General features: G+C 42.6%; 1 protein-coding gene across 1 annotated transcript; it reads left to right on the top strand.

The window, feature by feature from the left end:
* Positions 1-898: 898 nt before the first annotated feature.
* Positions 899-20338, top strand: arhgdia (Rho GDP dissociation inhibitor (GDI) alpha). Its single transcript, XM_034710915.1, has 6 exons — positions 899-1022; positions 12466-12663; positions 16712-16795; positions 17240-17316; positions 17441-17504; positions 18840-20338. Exons 2-6 carry the CDS (start codon positions 12474-12476, stop codon positions 19040-19042), a joined length of 618 nt encoding a protein of 205 aa, XP_034566806.1. The 5' UTR covers positions 899-1022; positions 12466-12473; the 3' UTR covers positions 19043-20338.
* Positions 20339-21675: the final 1337 nt, after the last annotated feature.

Raw genomic sequence — 21675 nt, 5'->3', positions numbered from 1 at the left:
CCACTTAAATAAAAAAAAAATGCTTTAATCACTCTACATCAGGCATGTCCAAAGTACGGCCCGGGGGCCAATTGCGGCCCAAGGTCCATTTATTTATGGCCCCAAGCTTCCATCTTAAAATGTGTTATTTGTAGCACAGAAATTAATCACATTCTGAATCATCTGTACATTTGCAGTTTCTTTCAAGCGCACAAACAAAACTAAAGTCAATCCAGAAACGTCTCAAAAAGCTCCATATGGACTACCTGTCTAAAGCCAAAGCTCTGGGGATACTGCAAGACGGCACTAAAGAAGAATCACAAGAACTCTTAAAGCTGACAGGTTTTCAAATTAATGTTTTTATAATGATGTGAAAATGTTCTTGATGAACGCTAAAAGTTCAGAAGACACAAAAGAGGACACGAGACAAGATCAAAATTATGAAATTGTACAGAAAAGGGAAAAATTTGGTGCTTAAAAAATGTTCGGAATGCAGGAAAATAATTATTTTGTTCTAAAAGTGTTGTCTGCTGCTCAGACAAGTCTTAAAAACAACATGAAAAAGAAGTGTGATGAAATCCAGATTGTGATCCTTGCCATAGGAAAATAATGATACAATATTTTTCCCAGATTGTCCGACCCTAATGAAAGACATTTATCTCCAGAAGAAGATAAAGTCTGCTAATGTTTACATGGCTTTTGGAGAACTGAAAACTTCCTAGTTACTGTCTTGTTGAGAAGAAATGTAAAATAATTGTTATTTAATAGATATTTCATATATAACTTTTAGGATTACTCAGTCTCAGTAGGAGCCACTGGCCCCGAGGTATTCTGACAACATCAAATGTGGCCCTCTTTGAAAAAAGTTTGGACACCCCTGCTCTACATAGACTGACGTTGCACTGGTTTTATTTTGAAGGTGTCAGACCGGATGTGGTCTGCAGCACAGCGGGTCGTGGGCTCCGATTCTCGTCCTGGTCTTCACTTCTCTCCCTCTCAGCAGCATTCACAGAGGACCGGAGCAGCCTAGCAGCGGTATAACGGTAAGAGTTGATGAAACACTTTCTAAACTTTTCTTCTGACTCTCTTTTCACACTTTAACACCCTCGTGCTTCCGGTTTGGTGAACTTTAAAGGACTTTTCCACACTTGAAGAGGAGGAAGTGTTTGTATGAAGGTGAAGCAGGGGAAGGCGGAATGTGTTTATCAAAGAGGAACTTCCTTCAGTCCGGGTTGTGTTTTTTATAACTATATAACTCACATGAAGTTAAATTAAACTCCTGAAGCTGTTAAACTCTCTCAGGCTGTATGAAGGGACCCGGTGAGGAGGAGGAGGGCAGGAACATGAGTCTGTAGTTTCCGGGTGTTGATCAGTCTGAGGTGCAAAGCGGCGGTAACATTAGAGTCATGTATTCCAGAGGTTATCACATTAAAACACACTTTCATTAATGCATCAAACATGTGGTTATGATGTGAACTCACATGCGTCTTTAATCTACTTTTAAAAGTGTGCGTAAAGAGGCTGTCATGCGCCTCAGGAGGAACTCTCTCTGCACTTCCTGGATCTTAATTTGAGCTGGCAGGAGGGCTCACACCTAAACTTAGCCTCCATCTTGGCTCCTTTCAGAGCTCTCACTGTCAAGTGCACAAAGTTCACATCATGTCAGATCAGAAGTGCTTCAAGTCACTTCTCCTGTGTTGGCTTCAAGTGAACCTGCAGCCTGGAAGCATCCAGATGCCTCTGTGTCTGTCTGTCCCTCTGGTGGATCTGAAGTCGAGTCAGCAGTTTTTTTTTTACTGCAGGTAATTCCTGACTTCAGTCTCAGGGCGCCTGGACATGTTCCTGCAGCTCACAGAGGAGTGCAAAGTTCAGAATCTTTCAAGCCTGAGCCGGGTTGCATTCACTGGCTTATGCAAGTGAAGAACAGAACCCCCTGGCTGCGTATCTGAAGAGGGAGTTTGATATAATGCTCATTATTCTCTACTGATTAGACCCTGTTTAAACTCTACATGGTGCAGTTTTAGAGACCTCTGACGACTCTACATGGTGCAGTTTTAGAGACCTCTGAGGACTCTACATGGTGCAGTTTTAGAGACCTCTGAGGACTCTACATGGTGCAGTTTTAGAGACCTCTGAGGACTCTACATGGTGCAGTTTTAGAGACCTCTGGGGACTCTACATGGTGCAGTTTTAGAGACCTCTGAGGACCGGGCTTCCTGTCAGAGGACTTGTGTGTTCTAGATCAGTCTTGCAGGAGAAAAGGTGGCGAGATGCAAGCCAGCCTTCTTCAACACACACTCTCAAACTCAGCACACACACATGGACTTACAAGAGATGTGGAAACTGTTTCACTTTTTATACAACATTTTTAAAACTTTCTAGAAACATTTAAAAAATATTCAAAAAATTGACAAAATGTCTCAAAAACTTTTCATATTTTTTCAGGATTTTGGCCAATTATTTTCTACTTTAAAATATCTGGAAACTTCTGGAATATTCAAATAAATATTGTCAATATTTTGGATTTTTTAGGGGGGTTATTTTCAAATTAAACTCTCCCAAAAGAAGGAAAAAAAAAATCAAAAAATGTCTAAAAAATTAAATAAATAAATACAAACATTTCCACAGTTTCTCAGATCAAACCATTTTCATTTTCAATTCAAAAAGGGATTAAAAATTCAGTTTGAACAATTCTGGAAATCTCCATTAGTGTCTAGAAAATTTAAATGAAAAATTTGAAGTTCTCCAAAAATTCTGAAAAATATCTTAACGTTTCAAAAACTCCCAAAGCACCCCCCTGCAGGAGCATTTTCACCAGGACTTAATTAGATTGAATTCTGTGAGTTCCCAGTTTCTCACAAAGATGAAACATAGTGTTAAAAATAACATGATTTCAAATCTACACCCTCATCTCTTTACACCAGTTACTTCTCTCCATCTAAACCTCCTAACATCAGTGAACAGACTCTGTCTCCTCCATCAAGCCCCGGTCCCGGGGCGGCCTCCTGAGTCCGGGCTTGAGGAGTGCGGATGACCTTTGAGCTGGCACCTTGACTCTCCTATTCACTCCCAGCTTCCTGTCGCTCACGCAGGGATTTCTCCTCAGCTATTTTAGAAGCTTCCTATTTGTTCTGCTTCTTCCTGGGATAGAGTTAGTCTCCCTTCTTTCAGAGTGATCTCACCCACCTCCTCTGACTACTCTCCTCTCTCTGATTTAACATCTCTCTGTGGATAATTAACATTTCACTCATTGATGAAGTTTTCTCTTGTTTTTTTTGTCTCATTGGTTTCATCCTGCCACTCCTTTTCTCCTCTTGCAGTTGACTTCCTCTTGCTTCAGCGCTCTAAACAGCTCTTGTTGTAACACTTCCTGAAAGCGTTGGTATGTGGAAGACTACATTTTATCATCATTTAATCTAATAACATGACCTCCAGTTCATCGCTCTGTCCTTCTTCTGCATTTCTGACCCTAAAGCATCCTTTAATAACGACCAGGCTGAGTCGACCTCATGAGAACAGCGCTCAGAAAATAACTCGTCTCTGCCGTCTGTGGTTTTGCGCTCTAAAGGATATGAATCATCGTGAAGCTTTCTACACTAAAAGGAAGTTTGCAGACATTTCTTCCTTGACTGAAACGCTGCCTGAGTTACCATCAGGTGTAAATTCTAAGTGTGAAGTGAACAGTTGTTTTAAAAGTTTTAAATCCCAGTTGTTGCATTCACAGATCTGCTTTTTGCACGATTAGCCGTCACCTAAAACCTGCAGCAACACTCAGGTAATGATGCACATTAAAAAGCTGCTGAGTGCTGTTCTTCACACAGCTTTGACTTTAAAACACTTCAAGTATTAAAGATTACATGCATGCATTAGCTGCATTGGACGATCATTTCATCACATCAGGTTGAATTAAATTTGTTGCACAACCAGGAGAAGCGTAGATGGCATGTGAGGTGAAGTGACCATCGCAAAGGTCTGCATGAGAGAGAGAGCAGGGATGAAAGCAGCCCTGCACCCCTGGGTGACACCTTCAAAAGCCAAACGGCCGAGCTAAATGTCACCTCACATGGGGTCGCTTTCCCTTCATCACTGTCGGTGAGGCAGCTTTCATGTCCTGTAGTTTCTCTGAGGTAAGCGTGAGCAGTGAAACCGTATCAGTCATCAGCTGCAGGACTTCCACTTCTTGAATTACCTGCAAGTGTTTCTACACGTGTTTCTATCCGTATGATAACCATGCAATATCCAACAAAGTCCAATTTCTGTTTACATCTTATTTTATTCCTTCTTCTTCTTTTTCTTTAAGTTTTTGGGACTTTTGCCCTTTATTAGATAGTTCAGCTGAAGAGAGACAGGAAACATTAGGAGTAGAGAGCAGGGGAAGACATGCAGGGGATGGTAGTCGAACCAGCAACTTCTGCGATGAGGACTACAGCCTCTATATGTGGGGCGCTTAGACCGCTAGACCAGGGGTTCCCAAAGTGTGTCTGGAGACACAATTGGGGGGTCGTGAGATGTCTTCCAGAGTGTTTGCAGGGTTCCCACGCGTCCTGGAAAAACTGGAAAACCTGGAAAACAGTTGACCAGTTTTCCAGTCCTGGAAAATGGGAGAAAAAGTCAAATGTCCTGGAAAATGATTCCAACATGACTGTGTGCGATCTAACAATGTTAAAAAAAAACATCCCCATTCAACATTTGTGGCCATTTTTGTCACTCACATCTATTTAGGTCATAAATGCACTGATCCTCTGATTATTATTAGTATTTATTTATTTCAGTAAGGCAGCTTCCAGAGTCCTTTGCTGGCTCTTTTGTTTTTTCTTAGCTCATTTTATATTTTTTGAGAAAAGAGAAAGATGAGATGTTGCCCATCATTGTTTCTTGGTTGCACTAATAAAGTGAAGTGCTGTACATCTGTGGTTGCATTGTTCTATAATTAATTTGCCATCATTTTTAAGCATGTAAGAGATGATTTCATGGATAGCCATAGTCTGCATGTCTTCAATGTAGACTTCCACTGAGAGGAACATATTAGACTATTTAGGAACTAAATTTAGACTGTCATACCAGCTTGATCATCACTGAAAATGTCCTGGAAAATGATCTCTGGAAAAGAGTGGGAACCCTGGTTTGTTTTTTAAGTTATCTACAGGAAGTACATTTGACCCATTATAGTAAAACATGTCGACATATAGTAGCTAACCTTGAAATGAAACCTTGAAAATAGAACATGTAATGAGTAGGGATGTACTGATCCTACTTTTAAGGTCCTGATACCTCTATCGATACCTGGGCTTTGGTACCTGCCGATACCGATACTATCCGATCTGATCCAGGTATTGATTTAATAATCTCTATTCCCTTTTTTTTTTTTTAAGTTATATTATTTGGCCTTTTTGCCTTTATTTGATAGGACAGCTGAGTAGAGAGCGGGGGAAGACATGCAGGAAATGGTCGACCGGCCGGGAATCAAACCGGCGTCCCCTGCGACGAGAACTGAAGCCTCTGTATGTGGGGCGCTTAGACCGCTACGCCACCAGCGCCCCAACAATCTCTATTCCTTAATGTGAGGATAGAATCATGTTTTGGTAACTTCAGGCTTTTCTGACTTTGTAAACCAAAATAAAGTAAAGATTTTTAAACTGACAGGATCATTATTCAAGAGATTCTAAATGTGTACCAGCAGTTTGGTGAGTTAATCTTCATAACCAATAGATACAATTCAACTTTAAACCTCAGCGGTGGATAAGAGGAACCTGTGGCAGGGAGGAGGGCCTTTAAAATCATTGAATGCATTCTTACTCTACCGGGCAAAAATACACAGATGAGTAGATCTGCCATGTGGATCGGCACTAAATATCGGCCCCTTGTCACCGATATCCGATCTAGCCGATACCAGGATTGGATCGGTGCATCCCTAGTAATGAGTTCTCTGCCTTTCTTTGTTCCCAGATGACTCCTAAGTTTAGGGTTAGTGAACAGTTAGTTATCTAAAGCATCAGTAGCAGCAGGTTCATTCATAACAGCACAGGAAACACAGACACATGCTCATATAGGTTGGGTCATTTTCTGCAGACCAGCTACATGAAGACACATTAAATCACTGTGAGGGACAGTGGGGGACCCGAGTCTTTGGCACCTTTTTTTTCGGGGTCGCAGGCTGAAAAGTTTGGGAACCCCTGCACTAGACCAACAGCGCCCCTTATTCCTTCTTCTATTAATATTTTGACTTTATCACATACTGTTCATAAGAGCTCTGTGATGACTGGATTTCCCTCCCCGGGATGAATAAAGTATTTCTGATTCTGTTACATGATGTACGAATCAGCAGGTGGTGGCTGCTCTGCAAAGCTTCTGCAGTCGTATGTTCATTAAGTTATCAATGAAGCATGTTTGCATGATAAATAAGACGTCCCCAAAGACTGGAAGCTGTGGACTTTGTAGTGTAATGAGGAGGCGGGGATGCACTCGCTCTCACTTTGCTCCTGGGGAACACGTGTAGTTTTTAATTTAATGTTAACTCATGTCAAATAGTGACTCTTTGACTGACTGGCCGTGCATCTGAAGCACAGTGGGAAGGTATCGAACATCCTTGCCCTCACACACACTCTGTCACCTCCTGCATGTTCACACAGGGATTCCCTGATCCTCCGTTATCCTGTGTCAGTGCCACTAATGACTCCTGTCGAGAGAATCCTCTTGATGTGTCAACGTTGACACCTCTAAACACTTTCCAACCTCCTGTCCCCGAATGCCTCATTAGCCATAATCCCACTCTCTCTAATCTCATTGCCGAGCTGTGTTGCTAAGTAACGTAGCTAATCCCAGCTGCTGCCAGGACCCGGTGTGTTTGTCAAAGTGTGCAGCTGAACTCTGTCAAACAAACAGATTATTCTCCCGTTGATGCAGGAAGGATTGAGCGCTCAGGTGGAGAGGCGGAGAGGTGGAGAAGTGGAGAGTGTTTGCAGCGTCTCATGACCCAAGTGCCGTCTCCCAGCAGGCCCAAACAATGAGCGTCCCTCTTCCTGTCAGGGTAGCATGTAGCCACAGACTGCATTGTCTGAGCTGAGTTAGACAGGAAGAATGTGCATCATTATGAGGGTGGTGGTGTCAATATTGTGAGAAGTAATCCATTCTACTCCGCCCACAGGCCTCTAATTATCTGAATCAACAATTACACTGAGTTAAGATGGTATCTCTGCCCTGTTTGAAGCCTTTAAATGATAATAACAATAATATAATTTGGCAGTGTTGGTTTCTGCTTTAATTTGGTTAACTGTTCGTCCAGGCGACTCACTCTGTCCTCAGTGTTTCAGATATCTTAAAGCTCCTGTGAGGAGTTTTTCTCTGCTCATGAAACAGGCTGAAATTAATACTGAAGCTTCTTTGTGACGTACAAATTCAAACAAGACAGTCAGTAAGAAGATTTATTATTAATTTATTGTTGTTTTAATGTTGGATTCTGCAGCAGCAGGTCAGGCGTACGCAGAATTAACCTAGAAAACCCACCAGAACTATGCTTGCATTGTTCCATGGGAAAGATTCTCAATGAGGGATCATTTGACAAACTGAAAGATGATACTTTTGCATGTACAGAATGAGATAAGGGGGCGCCAAATTGACCCAAAACCAGAAGTTCCTCACAGGAGCTTTAAGTGTTCTTTCAGAGCAATGAAAGATGAAGAAACCATAGACCTTTCTGGAGTCCCTGAGCTCCCTTGTCTCGTAGGTTCCTCCTGCTGTGGAGGTTCCAGACTCCAGCGGCATCATCTTCTACTACTCATCTCATCACTATCACCGCTCCCTCTCACCATCTCTTATTCTCCTCTATCCCTCTTTCCAGACCCAACTGGGTCTCAGCAGATGTGTGTCTAACATGAGTCTGGTCCTGCTCGAGGTTTCTGCCTGTAAAAAGAAGGTGTTTCCTCTCCGCTGTAACTAGCTAAATACTGCGAGGTGCAATGCTCATGGTGGATTAAGGTGCTCTGTTTGTAAAAGCATCTTAAGATAACGTTTGTTGTGATTTGGCGCTATGCAAATAAAGATTGATTGATTAAGAAGCAAACAGGAAGCTGTTGGATTCGTTGTCCTTGCTGCTGAAGTTGTGCTTCTTCCTGCTTCCTCTGCTCGTCCGTCCGTCACAGACACTAGGTCACAGGTTATTAAACACTGACAGATTTAGAGTCTGTTTGGGTGTCTCTTGAGGATGCAACAAAGAGCAGATGAGACACAACAATGTTACCTGCTCCCCTTGTGTGTCAGTCCCAACCTGCAGACTGTGAGCTGTTATTTCTATAGTGTTGTTTTGATGTTGGATTCTGCTGCGGCAGGATAGGTGTACGAAGAATCAACAAACAAAAAAAACACCACAACTTTGTTTGCATTGTTCCATGGCAAAGATTCTCTGAGGGATTCATTTGACTATTAGGAACAAAAAGAAAGATGAGTTTTTAAGATCAGCTGTTACCTGTTTTGTCCACAGGGGGCGCCAAATTGAGTAGAAGCAGAAGTTCCTCACAGGAGCTTTAAGTGTTCATTCAGATTAATTAAAGATGCAGAAACAAACAGGAAGCTGTTGGACTCGTTGTCCTTGCTGCTGAAGTTGCGCTTCTTCCTGCTTCCTGTGTGTCTCTGCTCTGCCCTCCATCACAGACACTAGGCCACTAATTGTCCTCACTCACAGGGTCGTTAAACACTGACAGATTTAGAGTCTGTTTGGGTGTCTCTTGAGGATGCAACAGAAAGCAGATGAGACACAATGATGTTACCTGCTCCCCTCGTGTGTCTGAGCTGTGAGCTCAAAACCACTCATGACGATCAATGCTCGGCCTTCAGATACTATTTCTGTATCGGCATAATGCAACAAAATAAAAAAACGTGGGTTCCCAGGAGTTTATTTTTTGTTGCTGTGGTGCTATTGTTAGATCTTTGATGGTGTCATATCAAAGTTCATGATTCTGGCGTCTACCTCTCCGATATAAGTCCTGACATGTTGCATCGTCCTGCGTCTCGCTCTCCTACATTTTTAAGGACTCTAATTGTGTGTATGGTGCAGCTCTGTACCAAACATGTGTCATTATATCAGCCAGCACTTCCTCCTCTGTGACTCTGGTATGCTGCTGCTGCACTCACCCTGCGGCCTGCAGAGGAAGTGAAAAAAAACACAACAACCTATCAGTTGGTACTTAAAGACTGATAGGACAGCATGTCTCTGTTATCTGGGGTTATTTTCCTCCCTGTGAGAAGGAGCCGCTCGGCCTCATTAGGAGCAGAGACACATGCAGCTGACCGGCCTGAAGCTCACCATCACTGGCAGACGGGGGGAATGTGTGCTTTTATGGATGCAGAGGCCCTGTTTTGGATAAGCGGCGCTGCGTTCTCAGTTCCTGCTTGGCTAATACCCAACTACATATGAGAACACAATAGAACAGAGAGCGGCGCGGCTCAGACAATCCAGTTTGTGTGTTGTTGCGTGGCGTGTCTGTTTGCAGGAGTGTGATTTATTGGATGATTGTGTTGAGCCTGTTTGTTACCTGGTGTGTGATTTGCTCATGAAGAGATTACTCTAACTTCAGATTAAGTTCAGTTTAATAGACTTAAAAGGAGAATGTGTCCCCTTCTGATCATCTTCCTCTCTCTCTCTGTTCTGACACTACAAAGATCCGTTCTTGTTTCTTTATGATCGAGACAGTTTCTCTTACTCGACCTTTGTTGGTTGAATTTGCTCAGAAACAGGAAGTTGGTTTCTCTCAGCGTGCACATGTTGAAAATAGTCAGGATGAGGGCGTCACTTTCTGTAAACTGGAAGGAAAGACTTCTTAAATGTGAGTGACCCCCCTGAATAATGCTGACATCAATATTTAACATCACTTGTAACACTTACAGCTGCACTGTTGACTCCTCCGAGAGTCGATGATGCAGCAGACCACACAGAACAAGTGTTATGACACTATTACCCAGCTGCCCCGGGGGCGCTGCAGGTGTTGATCAGCTTTGTAAAGCTGCATCAGACACATGTGCACCAGGTGTTAATAACAGATAAGGAGTCTGGTACAGACCGTGCATCAAAACATCTTTATGATCGACTCTGAGGGAAGGGTTTATGATAGGTCGTTTGGTGAAGTGAGAGGAGAGTCGTCACAACCCTCAGGGATAAAAACGACACCTTCAAGATGTTTCTATTGTTCAAAGAGAAATCAGAAGGTTTCATACCAGAGATGGGAATCACAGGAAACTCACAATATGTTACATTACTCTACTTTAAGATACAATATGATACGTAACATTACTGTATTATAAGATATGATGAGTTACTGTAAACAATAAAGTACGTCTAAACTATTCCTCATGATCCGTTACATTACTGTTAGATACGACTCGTTACGGTGCGTTAATGAACCAGACGATATGATGTGTTACATCGTAAAAAAACATTGTTACTACAAGATAGTGCGTCACTTTACAAGTTACATTATGTTACTTTAAAGAAATGTTACATTGGTGTACAAAGTTACATGATGTGATACATTACGATACATTAAGTTGTTATATATGTTACGTTACGATGTGTTACGTTACAATATGTAATGTTACGATATGTAATGTTACCATATGTAATGTTACGATATGATACGTTGCGATATGTTACGATATATGTTGCGTTGAGATATGTTGCGTTACGATATGTTATGTTACAATGTTACGATACGATATCAGACGATATGTTATGTTGTTATACGATGTTACTTTGCGATAAAAAATATGTTACTTTACGATTCATTACGTCATATGATATGTTACTTTACGATATGTTGAAGTTGTTATACGATATGTTACTGTACGATACATGACATGTTACTTAACGATTCGTTACGTTGTCATACGACATGTTACTTTACGATATGTTACAATGTTATATGACATGTTACTTTACGATACATGATATGTTACTTTAAGAAATTTTACATTGTTATGCAACATGTTAGTTCACGATACATGATATGTTAACGATACGTTACGTTTCTATACGATATGTTACTTTACGATATGTTACATTGTTATCCAACATGTTACTTTACGATTCGTTACATTGTCATACGATATGTTACTTTACGATACATATGTTACTTAACGATACGTTACGTTGTTAATCGACGTTCCTTTACGATATACGATGTTACTTTACGTTACGTTACCTTGTTATACAATGTAACTTTACGATATACGATGTTACTTTACGTTACGTTACATTGTTATACAATGTAACTTTACGATATACGATGTTACTTTACAATATACATAATGTTACTTAAAGATACGTTACTTTGTTATATGACGTTACTTTACAATATGTTACTTTACGTTACGTTACATTGTTATACAATGTTACTTTACGATATGTTACGTTACGATATGTTACTTTACGATATGTTACTTTACGATATGTTACTTTACGATATGTTACATTGTTATACAATGTTACTTTACGATATGTTACTTTACGATGCAAAATGATGAGATGCAATACACTTCGTTCCTATACCATGCAGTACGTTAGCGCCATGGCTAGGTGTCTTCAATTAGTGACACTGAGTTAAACTGGAGGGGAAATTTGTCAGAGATTTTCATTATTTTCAAATTTAGTTTCTGATATTTTGCACCAAAGATAAGATAGTGAGCTCGAGTCAGGACCACCATATATCGCTGTATTGATATTTTGACCCTTTATTTCCACCTGAAAGGACAAAGTAAGAAACAAATCCTTCAATCTAAGAAGCTGGAAGATTCAAACTTTTTTTCGGCCACAGTATTTTTTCCATCTTAGTATTTGTCCCAGCAGCACCTCTGTCCCAGCAGCACCTCTGTCCCAGCAGCACCTCCATCCCAGCAGCACCTCTGTCCCTGCAGCACAGAGATGATCTCCTGGTGTGTCTGTTTTAAATCAGCGCCCTCGCTCCTAATCAGCTGTGACTGGTGTTACAGTGCAGCTGAGTGCAGACGGACACATCAGTGCTGCTGTTCCTCTGCTGGAGTCTGACAGCTGTTTTGTGGCGAGTGAGGGAAGCCTGCAGCTCAGACCGGCACCAGGCTTCAGTCCTCTGGTCTCTGCAGGGCGTCCGAGGAACTGAACCCAGAGCCGAGGAGGCTGCTTGTGTCCTGGCTCTCATCTGTGCTGCTGGGGACTGAAACTAAACAAGGCTGTCTCCTGCTGCGTTGTCACATCTTTGGCTGTAAGCAGAGCCTGTTGTGTTGCCATAGCTCCCTGTGGGTCAAAGTTCACTGAGGGCCCCCTCTGGATAAATAATCTGTGGTGCTCATCCATCAGCAGGACGTCTTTAGCTCCTCATGCAGGATTGAATTCATTACAGCAAAGTTAAATGTAGGAAGGAGGAAGTGGTCTGCTGTCTGTATTATTGTTTCCCTGTTTTCTAACCGGTTCCCTCTCTTTCTTTCTTTCTTTCTTTCTCTCTCTTTCTGTGTGTCTGCGGTTAGCACACACCATGGCAGAGCAGGAACCCACACCAGAGCAGCTGGCAGAGATCGCAGCAGCCAACGACGAGGGCGACTGTCCGGTCAACTACAAAGCTCCCGCCCAGAAGAGTTTACAGGAGATCCAGGAACTGGACAAAGACGACGAGAGCCTGCGCAAGTACAAGGAGGCGCTGCTGGGGAAAGCCGATGATGTCGCAGGTACAGGATATTCATAACTCTCACTTTACTTCACAATATTTCTCAGACCTCTCCTCTGCTCATGTGTGTCCATAACAGATTCTGTAACAGCTGTTTGTAATACTAACAGCACAGAGAGGCAGGACTCTATTTGTTGTGAAAACACTCAGAGGAATCAACGTATGGATGCATTCATGCAAAGCACTCCGATAACTGATGGACTTTAAGGCTTCTGCACTTTAAATTACAACATTTGTAGAAGAAGTTGCAAAAGTTTAACATTTCTTTTTTTAGTCAAGGTCTTTTCTGAAGTTGTGTTTTTTGGGCTTTAACACCTTTATTTAATAGAGGAGAGGACAGTGGATAGAGTAGGAAACTGGGAGAGAGGGGGGGAATGACATGCGGGAAAGAGGCCACAGGCTGGATTCGAACCCCGGCCACCCACTACATGGGAGCGCAACTTAACCATTAGACTAAGTCCACGCCCTAGTCGAGGTATTTTTATTGGTTTTTCAACAGTTGTACACAAACAAACATTATACAGCAATGATGTCTCATTTTTTGAACAGTGAACCACCCCAAGGCTCCAACAGAGCCCCTCTCCCAATGTACCTTACTTAGAAAGAAAACAAAATAAATTGTGAAAAGACAAAATTAAATAAATAAAAGTGAATAAATAAATGAAATAAACAGGATACACATATGCATACATACACACACACACAGACACTAATATATACACATAGACGCGAACACACATGCATGAATGTACACACAAAATAAGAATATCCATCCATCCATTATCTTGACCGCTTATCCCATTAGGGGTCACGGGGGGCTGGAGCCTATCCCAGCTGGCTACGGGCGGAAGGCAGGGTACTCCCTGGACAGGTCGCCAACCTATCACAGGGCAAACACAGAGAGACAGACAACCATTCACGCACACACTCACACCTACGGGCAATTTAAAGTGATCAATTAACCTGGTGAGCATGTTTTTGGACTGTGGGAGGAAGCCGGAGTACCCGGAGAGAACCCACGCATGCACGGGGAGAACATGCAAACTCCACACAGAGAGGCGCCCGCCCGGCCGGGGATTTAAACCAGGAACCTCCTACCTGTGAGGCAACAGCGCTACCCACTGCACCACCGTGCAGCCCAAAATAAGAATATACTTCTTAATAAATAAATAATAGAAATGAAACAAATAAATATTACCTGGAATGTTGTGGGGTCATCAGCTCTAATTTATAATATCTTTCGCCTCCATTTTTCCTATATAAGTTAAGAAAGGTTGCCAGATGTCATAACATTTCTGGGCATTGCCTCTTGTGGTGTAATGTATTTTTTCAAATGTCAAATGATGAATAACATCATTTATCCATGACTTGAAAGTTGGATCAAGTTTAACATTTCTTAACGTTATTATTTCAAACGCAGGATTCAAGAAAGTCTCGCAGCTCATTGGTGAGATCTGAGCATCTTTACCTGACACCTTTTACTAGAATGACCCAGTACCAAGAGAGCAAGGAACTTAATTTATTTAGTGTTGCACCTTTAACACAGCCTGCTGGTGAAAATGCATTTAAAGGTGACATATCATGCAAAATTGACTTTTTAATGGTTCTTTACCTGAAATATGTGTCCCTGTCTACAAACCCCCCGAGAATGAAAAGAATCCATTCTGCCCCTGTTCTGATTTCTACACCTTTCTGTAAATGTGTGTGAAACGAGCCGTTTCAGACTTCTGTGTTTTTGTTACGTAACAACAATATCCGGTCTGTCACAGAGTCAGAGCTCGGAGCTTGTTCAGCCCATAGACTGTATAAAATAATACTGAATCCCTCCTTCGCTTTTCATTACCTGCACAAATGTGTGCTAACAAGGAGCTTAGGAGGGAGGCATGCTAGTTGTAGGCTGTCTTAATAAACACAAAGGTCGGTTTGACTCCCCACGTCTGCAGATTTGAAGATCTAGTGGATGATTTTTATTTATCATGGATAAGTGCTAGCGCTAGTTAGCATAGCCACATAGCTACATGTTGGTCGCTGTGTACCAAGACACACATCTACATACTGATAAATAAAACAACAAGAAACACTAAATCTGTGACCAATCCTTCAGAAAGGTCCTGCTACAGGCGCCTCTCTGTCAGGATCAGATTCTGGATCAGATTCAGAGGGTTGAAGTAACGCGATCTCTGAGCAGCCGTGTATATTCAGCCAACATGTAAACATTAGATCAACGTGCTGGACAGCCGAGGCACATCCACTTCCGGAGGGGGCGTGGTCAGAGGGAAAACAGACTGTTCTGAGGAGGACTGAAGAAGAGGGTTTTTCAGGCAGACCAAAATCTGATTTCAAAGTGTTTTTTTGAGCATAAACTTTAAAGACATGTTTTGGGGACCTCTTAGACCAATATATATTGAATATTGATGAAAAAAGCGTGATATGTCCCCTTTAAAACAGTCGAGTAAACTATAAATAAAACAACTAAACAATGCATGAATAGCACACAGCATGCAGCAGCAGTTACTGAGGAGATGGAGACAGGAAGTGAGCTCTGAAACTAATATAACAAACAGAACGGATGTGAGGAGAGAACAAAAACTTAAAGTGACAAACGGTTAAAAACAAACATCCTTTATATGTTTGTGTATCCACATGTAGAGGATTTAAAAAAAAATACACACTACCAGTCAAAAGTTTGGACACACCTTCTCATTCAATGGTTTTTATTTATCTTAATTATTTTCAACATTGTAGATTAATACTGAAGACATCAAAACTATGACATGATCTGGTTTTGCCATAATCTGGATTACAACAGTAGTCAAATAGTGCTCTCCATTGTGTACTAACCCTACCTCTGAACAACACAACTGATGGTCTCAAACACATTAAGAAGGCAAGTCATTCTACAAATGAACTCTTCACAAGGCTCATGTTAATTAGAAACCATTCCAGGAGACCACTTCATGAAGCAGACTGAGAGAATACCAAGAGTGTGCAAAGCTGTGTTCAAAGCAAATAATTAGAATAAATACAAACCCTTGAATGAGAAGGTGTGTGCAGGTGTTAGTCACGATGCAACCGCAGTCGGTTGTTTTGTCCCTCTTTGCACACTGTAGTCGAGCCGCAGTGTCTTCCTGCTTCCTGCTGCAGCCAGGAAATAACGACATCACTCCTAAACGGCACATTTAATTCTCAGCTGGAGTTTAAATATCACAGAAGCACTTTGAGTTTGAGGTATCACATACAAGCTGAGCGTACACGTGCAAGTAACCAATCTAAAAAAGCATGGCACTGTTGTGGAGTGTTTGAATCACCGCAGACACTCTGACACTCTGCAGCTGCTTCCTCTTAAGTCATGATTTCACACCTCACTGTTGCAGCTTTTATCTGAATGATCCATCTAAACGTAGAGATCATGAAGGATGTTTTATTACATTAATCTGATTCATGAATCAAGACGTCAGTGAGAATATCTCTACGTTAGGAACATGGACTTTAAAACTCATGAAATGCTAAATACTGTGATTAAAAACATCACTATCCCCTCTATCCCTCTTTCAAGACCCAACTCGGTCGAGGCATGATGGCTGTCTAACATGAGTCTGGTCCTGCTGGAGGTTTCTGCCTGTTAAAAGGAAGTTTAGCCTCACTAGCTAAATACTGTGAGGTGCAATGCTCATGGTGGATTAAGGTGGGGTCAGACTGAGTCTTGAGATAACGTTTGTTGTGATTTGGCGCGATACAAATAAAGATTGATTGATTGATTGATAAAAACGAGATGAACTGTAGTGACCTGTTGAAGTTCAGAGATTAACCCTGATGTGAAATGAATCATTTGACAGCTCCAGTTAAAACCCAAACAGCTAACTGTGATGAAGCAGGAAGTAAAAACAAACTCCTGTAAGAGGAAGAATAGATCAGGAGGAATGTCTATTTACACGACCGTCAGGCGTCATAAAAACACTTCACACTGAAGTGTTCATTTACTGTCAGGAAGAGAAGGGAAGTTTATCAAACATGATGTTTATAGTTTCTGATTTCTCTCTCTGTCTCAGATCCAAGCGTCCCCAACGTGCAGGTGACCAGGATGACCTTGCTGTGCGAGACAGCGCCAAACCCTCTGGTCCTGGACCTGACAGGTGAGCGGATCACGTGAACAGGATCAGGTCTTTGTCTCTACTCGACGTCTCAGAGGCTCAGCCGGCTGCTCTGACAACAAACACAGCGGCACAACGAGCTCATAGAGAACTTAATAAGGAGGAGTAATCAGTGTGTGCAAACTCAGACCAGACGACCCGCTGCGTCATTAGTGGGCTAATAAGTAGTGACATGATGCCTGTGGAAGTGGGCTAATGAGATGTTTCCTGGTGGCACACAGAGCAGAGCAGGAAGGATGGGTACACTTAAGGAGCGGTGCCCTCTAGTGGTCAGTGTAAGCACTACATGGTGTTAACAGGCAGTCTCTGAACACGCTGCTGGATTATGACCTCCAGTTAATGTGTGTCAGGATCAATAATCTCAATCTGACTCTGCTCTGGAGATAAGTCTGGACTTTCTCTTCACGCTGTGTCGTTCTCTTCCAGGAGACCTGGACGGTTTCAAGAAGAAGCCGTTTGTGCTGAAGGAGGGAGTCGACTACAGAATCAAGATCAACTTCAAGGTAAGAGAGTCTGCTCTTCGTCACCTCTCTGTTTGTTGTCTCAGACTGCTGCAGGCATGGAGACGTTCCTGCAGCCTCAGCGAGCTCTTTGTCAGGAAGTGATGTGTGTTTGTTTTCTCTGCAGGTCAACAAGGAGATCGTGTCCGGCCTGAAATACAACCAGACCACGTTCAGGAAAGGGGTGAAGGGTAAGGCTGTGATTTTATTTCATCTGGAGAATATCTGAAGTCTGAAGCTTGACCCTCACAGTGTGAAGTTTTCACTGTCATGCGAGGGGGGGGGAGGGGGAGTAGATGACATGAAGGGCATGCTGTAAAAACCACAGTGTGAAATCTGCAGACAGAGCAACAGAGTCCGAGGCTGTGATAACAGTTTGTGCATGTGTATCGATGCTTTGTGCAAACGTTGGGACGTGCAGACATCTTGAAAAGAATTCCTCGTCTTCCATGATTTCATGCATCCTGTTGCATGAAGCTCTTTGCATCAATCGCTTCATATAAACATCATCCCTTTGACTTTTATCCAACATTTCATCCTGTATGCACTCATCGGCTCACCCTTTTTTTTAAGTTATATTTTTGGGCCTTTAATGGACAGGACAGCTGGAGAGAGACAGGAAGTGTGGGGAGTGGAGAGTGGAGAGTGGGGGAGGATATGCAGTAGATGGTCGAGGCTGGAATCCAACCTGCGACCTCTGCGACGAGGACTATAGCCTCTGTATATGGGGCACACGCTTAGACCAACGGCGCCCCATCACCCTGACTTCTTGCACACATTTTACCCAGGGCTGCAGGAAAAGTTAGCAGACACTTGTGCAGCTCACCCTGAAGTTTTCTTGAGTTTTATGCACGTGTCAATGCTGCTAATGCATGTTTCAAGTCAGTTAAAGCTGCTGTGAGGAACTTCTGATTTATACCAATTATGGCGCCCCATTGTGGACTAAGTGATACTTCTTATCTCTTCTTCTGTACATGCAAAAGTAGTGTTTTCAACAAAAACCTCCCTGCTGTCTTTTAACAGCCAGATTTATCACTCAGTGATTATTTGCCATGAAAACAGCTGAAAAAGGATGTTTCTAAAGTCAAATGTGAATCATGCGGTCTGACACCTACCCCCTCTGAGAGGTTTAAGGCATTAAAAATGACAACAGAGAAGGTATCAGTGTTGTTTATGGTTTTGTTTGCTTTTGAAGGTCATAAAGAGGCATCAGTGTTGGTTTCAGTCTGTTTCTCAGCTGGTGAAAAACTCCTCATAGTGCCTTTTAATTAAGCTGAGTTTAACTAAGCTAACCTGTAAAAGCGCTTTGAGTGGTCAGTCAGACTAGAAAAGCGCTATATAAGTCCATTTACCATTTACCATTACTCTCCACTCCCCACACTTCCTGTCTCTCTTCAGCTGTCCGATCCAATATAGGCGAAAATGCCCCAAAAAAACATCTAGAACTCCATATTTGACGTGTTGCTCTTTCTTTAAATGTGTATACTCTCTTGTTCCTGACTTCCCGTCTCCCTCTGATGCTCCAGTCGACAGGTCCGACTACATGGTGGGCAGCTACGGTCCCAGACCGAAGGAGGAGTACGAGTTCCTCACCACCATGGAGGAGGCACCCAAAGGCATGCTGGCTCGCGGCACCTACAACATCAAGTCCAAGTTCACCGACGACGACAAGCACGATCATCTCTCCTGGGAGTGGAGCCTCACGATCAAGAAAGACTGGAAAGACTAAACCTCCACCCTCTCTGCATTCCTCTCTCTCTCTCTATCTCTCCTCCTCGTGTCATCCTCTGCTTTGTCTCTCTCTTTCTCTCTTTTTATGTCCGGATTATGTTTGATCCAAGCTTTCTGCTCTCTCCGTCCGACGCCACCTCCCCTCCTCCTCCTTCAGTCTCCTAACTCTGATCACTTCATCATTCCACCCCTTTTGTTAACGCTCCCTTTTGTTAAGTATTACACCTTTAAAATGGAGAAAGCAAATAATGTGCACAATCCAGATTTATAGGTTACTTTTGTTTATAAAGGAAAAACAAGAAAATGTTGAAAAAATAAGAACGATGTGATTTCTGTGCTTCTCTCTTCATCCTTCTCTACATTTCACATGCTTTTTGTATGATTACCGTGATCTGCCTTTTGAAAGCATCGTACAGGGAGCAGTAGCGCTGCTGTGTGTACTGTATGTGGCCGCTGTACGCTCGTTGAGCAATCGTTGCTGGACACGACTCTTGGACGCAGCTCTCCTTAAGCCTTTGAGAAGATTATTTGTACCAGAGTCTTGGGTGAATTATTTGGAATTAAGGCCACCTCTTTAACCGGGGGCCCCACTGGGAGAAGAAGTGAGGGGGGAACAGAATTACCTCTAACCCTGTGTTACCCGCTCACTTTCAGGGGGCGGCTTCTCCTCCCCTGAGCAGTTTAATCAGCAGCCATGTGGCCTTATTGAAGAACTCCAAACAGAGCAAAGTTGCCTTCTGATTATTTGCCAGACCATCACATGGGACTGTTTTTATAATAACTAGACTTGTAATACACGGACAGGGCATCAGGACTAAGAGTTTAACACCTTTTATTCAGGTTTTGTAAAAACAATGCGCATCTTTATCACCGCAGTAACCGTAGTAACTCTTTAGAGCAACATCAGCTGTAAGAAGTCCAGGTCGTACTCATGTCCCTCTTTGTATCTGAGGCCACGAGGACTCACCTCGCAGCGCTCACCGTGCCTCCGGTCTCTTACGACCTCATGCTGCTCGACATCAGTGAGCGGAGATGTCTGTATTTGACTCCTGAACCAGTATCCAGACCAGTCCCCCCCCCCCCCTGTCACAGACGTCCTGCCATAGAAAGTGTTGTTTCTGTAACCTTTACACTCCGTGGGTATGTGAATGAAGTCCAGCAGCTTCACTGGTTTCATGTGTTATGGGCTGATGTGTCTGTGTGTGGGTTTGACGTGGTCGATGTGTGCTACCTGTTGTTCCCTGCAGTGTACTGATCTCCTGTGTTCATATTAAAGTGTCCAGACTGGGTCCTACATGTGTCCTCTTGTTTGTTTTATCTCCCTGAGCACTTCTTTGACAATAAAAAATATCATTGTTCACACATTTATTTCATGACAGAGAAACATTTCAAAACGTAGAACTGATTCATCATGGTCTAACGAATCCCTGAAACAGATCCTGCAGCTTGGAACGCATGCCATCCTGCAGGTAGAGAGCGTTAGTGAGTCACTCTCCACCGATCTCACACTTTGATGCATGCTTCAGTAGCTTCAGTAGCTTCAGTAGCTTCAAAGCTTCAAAGCCAGCGCCTGGTTTCTTCTTCTTTAAATGTTATTTGGCTTTAGTAACGGTTCCTTAAATAGAAAATAAATGGCAATAGTTAAATCACGTCTGCACCAGCACGTTTGGTAAAAAGACGTCAGACTGTCTCGAGGCGGACACAAAACTTCCATCCTGATGACCGCTCAGACGAAGGCGTTTCATCCGTTTGGCAGTTTCACTTTAATCAGCTTCCCATCTGAAGAGGAAACGCTAACAGCTCATCAGTAACCGCACGACTCCATAAGTGCAGGCATCGAGGACAGACTTAAAAACAGTTAATAAAGACAGAAGTTGTGCAGTCACTGTTTTCAGTGCAGCGAGAAGCAGAAGCTGTTAGATCAACACGGCAGACATTTCACTCTGACATGATGTTAGGATCTCTCTCTGCTGTGACAAACTTTATCATGTCACGTCTTAAATGATCCACTGAAAAGACAAAGAGCTGAAAACATGGAGGGAGATCTGAGTTATCTTATCTTAGTCTGACAAAACTCCTGTGAGCTTTCTGTAAGTGTACAATAAACAAAGAGACCACATAAGAGACGTTTTGGAAGGACATTGGTCATTTTCAATCTTTTTCAGTCTCAAAATATGAAGCCCATGTGGAAGTGTTATAAACTGCAGTTCATCAAGCGTCCACTAGAGGCTGGCTGCAGAAACACCAGAGACCAAATACACACCCATTCAAAGAAGACGATCTTTACAGCAGAAATAAACATGTTTACAGCCTGGTTCAAAAAACGGCTTGGGTCTACGTCGCTAATTCCTCTATTGGCACACACTGTACGGGGGGTGAATTTTTTTATAACACCGGTTCAGAAGATGTTAAGATTACGAGTTTTTGCCAAAATAAGGACATGACTGACTTGACTGACAGGCGGGAACACTGGGAGAGCTGTTGGCTAGGAGGCTCAAACTCCGCCTCTTTACGTCACACTTTGACTGGTTGAGTTCCGCATTTCCAATATGGCCGCCACCGCAGATTGGCTTCGAAACAGAGCTCAGGAAGAGATGGGTGATTTCACGGATACTGCGTCCATTATTTATA

The sequence above is a fragment of the Notolabrus celidotus genome, chromosome 20, assembly GCF_009762535.1.
Source record: "Notolabrus celidotus isolate fNotCel1 chromosome 20, fNotCel1.pri, whole genome shotgun sequence".
In the NCBI taxonomy this organism is placed as follows: Eukaryota; Metazoa; Chordata; class Actinopteri; order Labriformes; family Labridae; genus Notolabrus; species Notolabrus celidotus.
Note: the sequence above shows the minus strand (reverse complement) of the source record. Positions and strands in the feature narration are given on the sequence as shown.

What these genes read in the sequence shown, in the direction of transcription:
- arhgdia (XM_034710915.1), top strand. Translation starts at nt 12,474, where the DNA reads ATGGCAGAGCAGGAACCCACACCAGAGCAGCTGGCAGAGATCGCAGCA. An exon ending in TCTGGTCCTGGACCTGACAG is followed by an intron (nt 16,796 to 17,239) that starts GTGAGCGGATCA and finishes GTTCTCTTCCAG; the next exon opens with GAGACCTGGACGGTTTCAAG. An exon ending in GTTCAGGAAAGGGGTGAAGG is followed by an intron (nt 17,505 to 18,839) that starts GTAAGGCTGTGA and finishes CTGATGCTCCAG; the next exon opens with TCGACAGGTCCGACTACATG.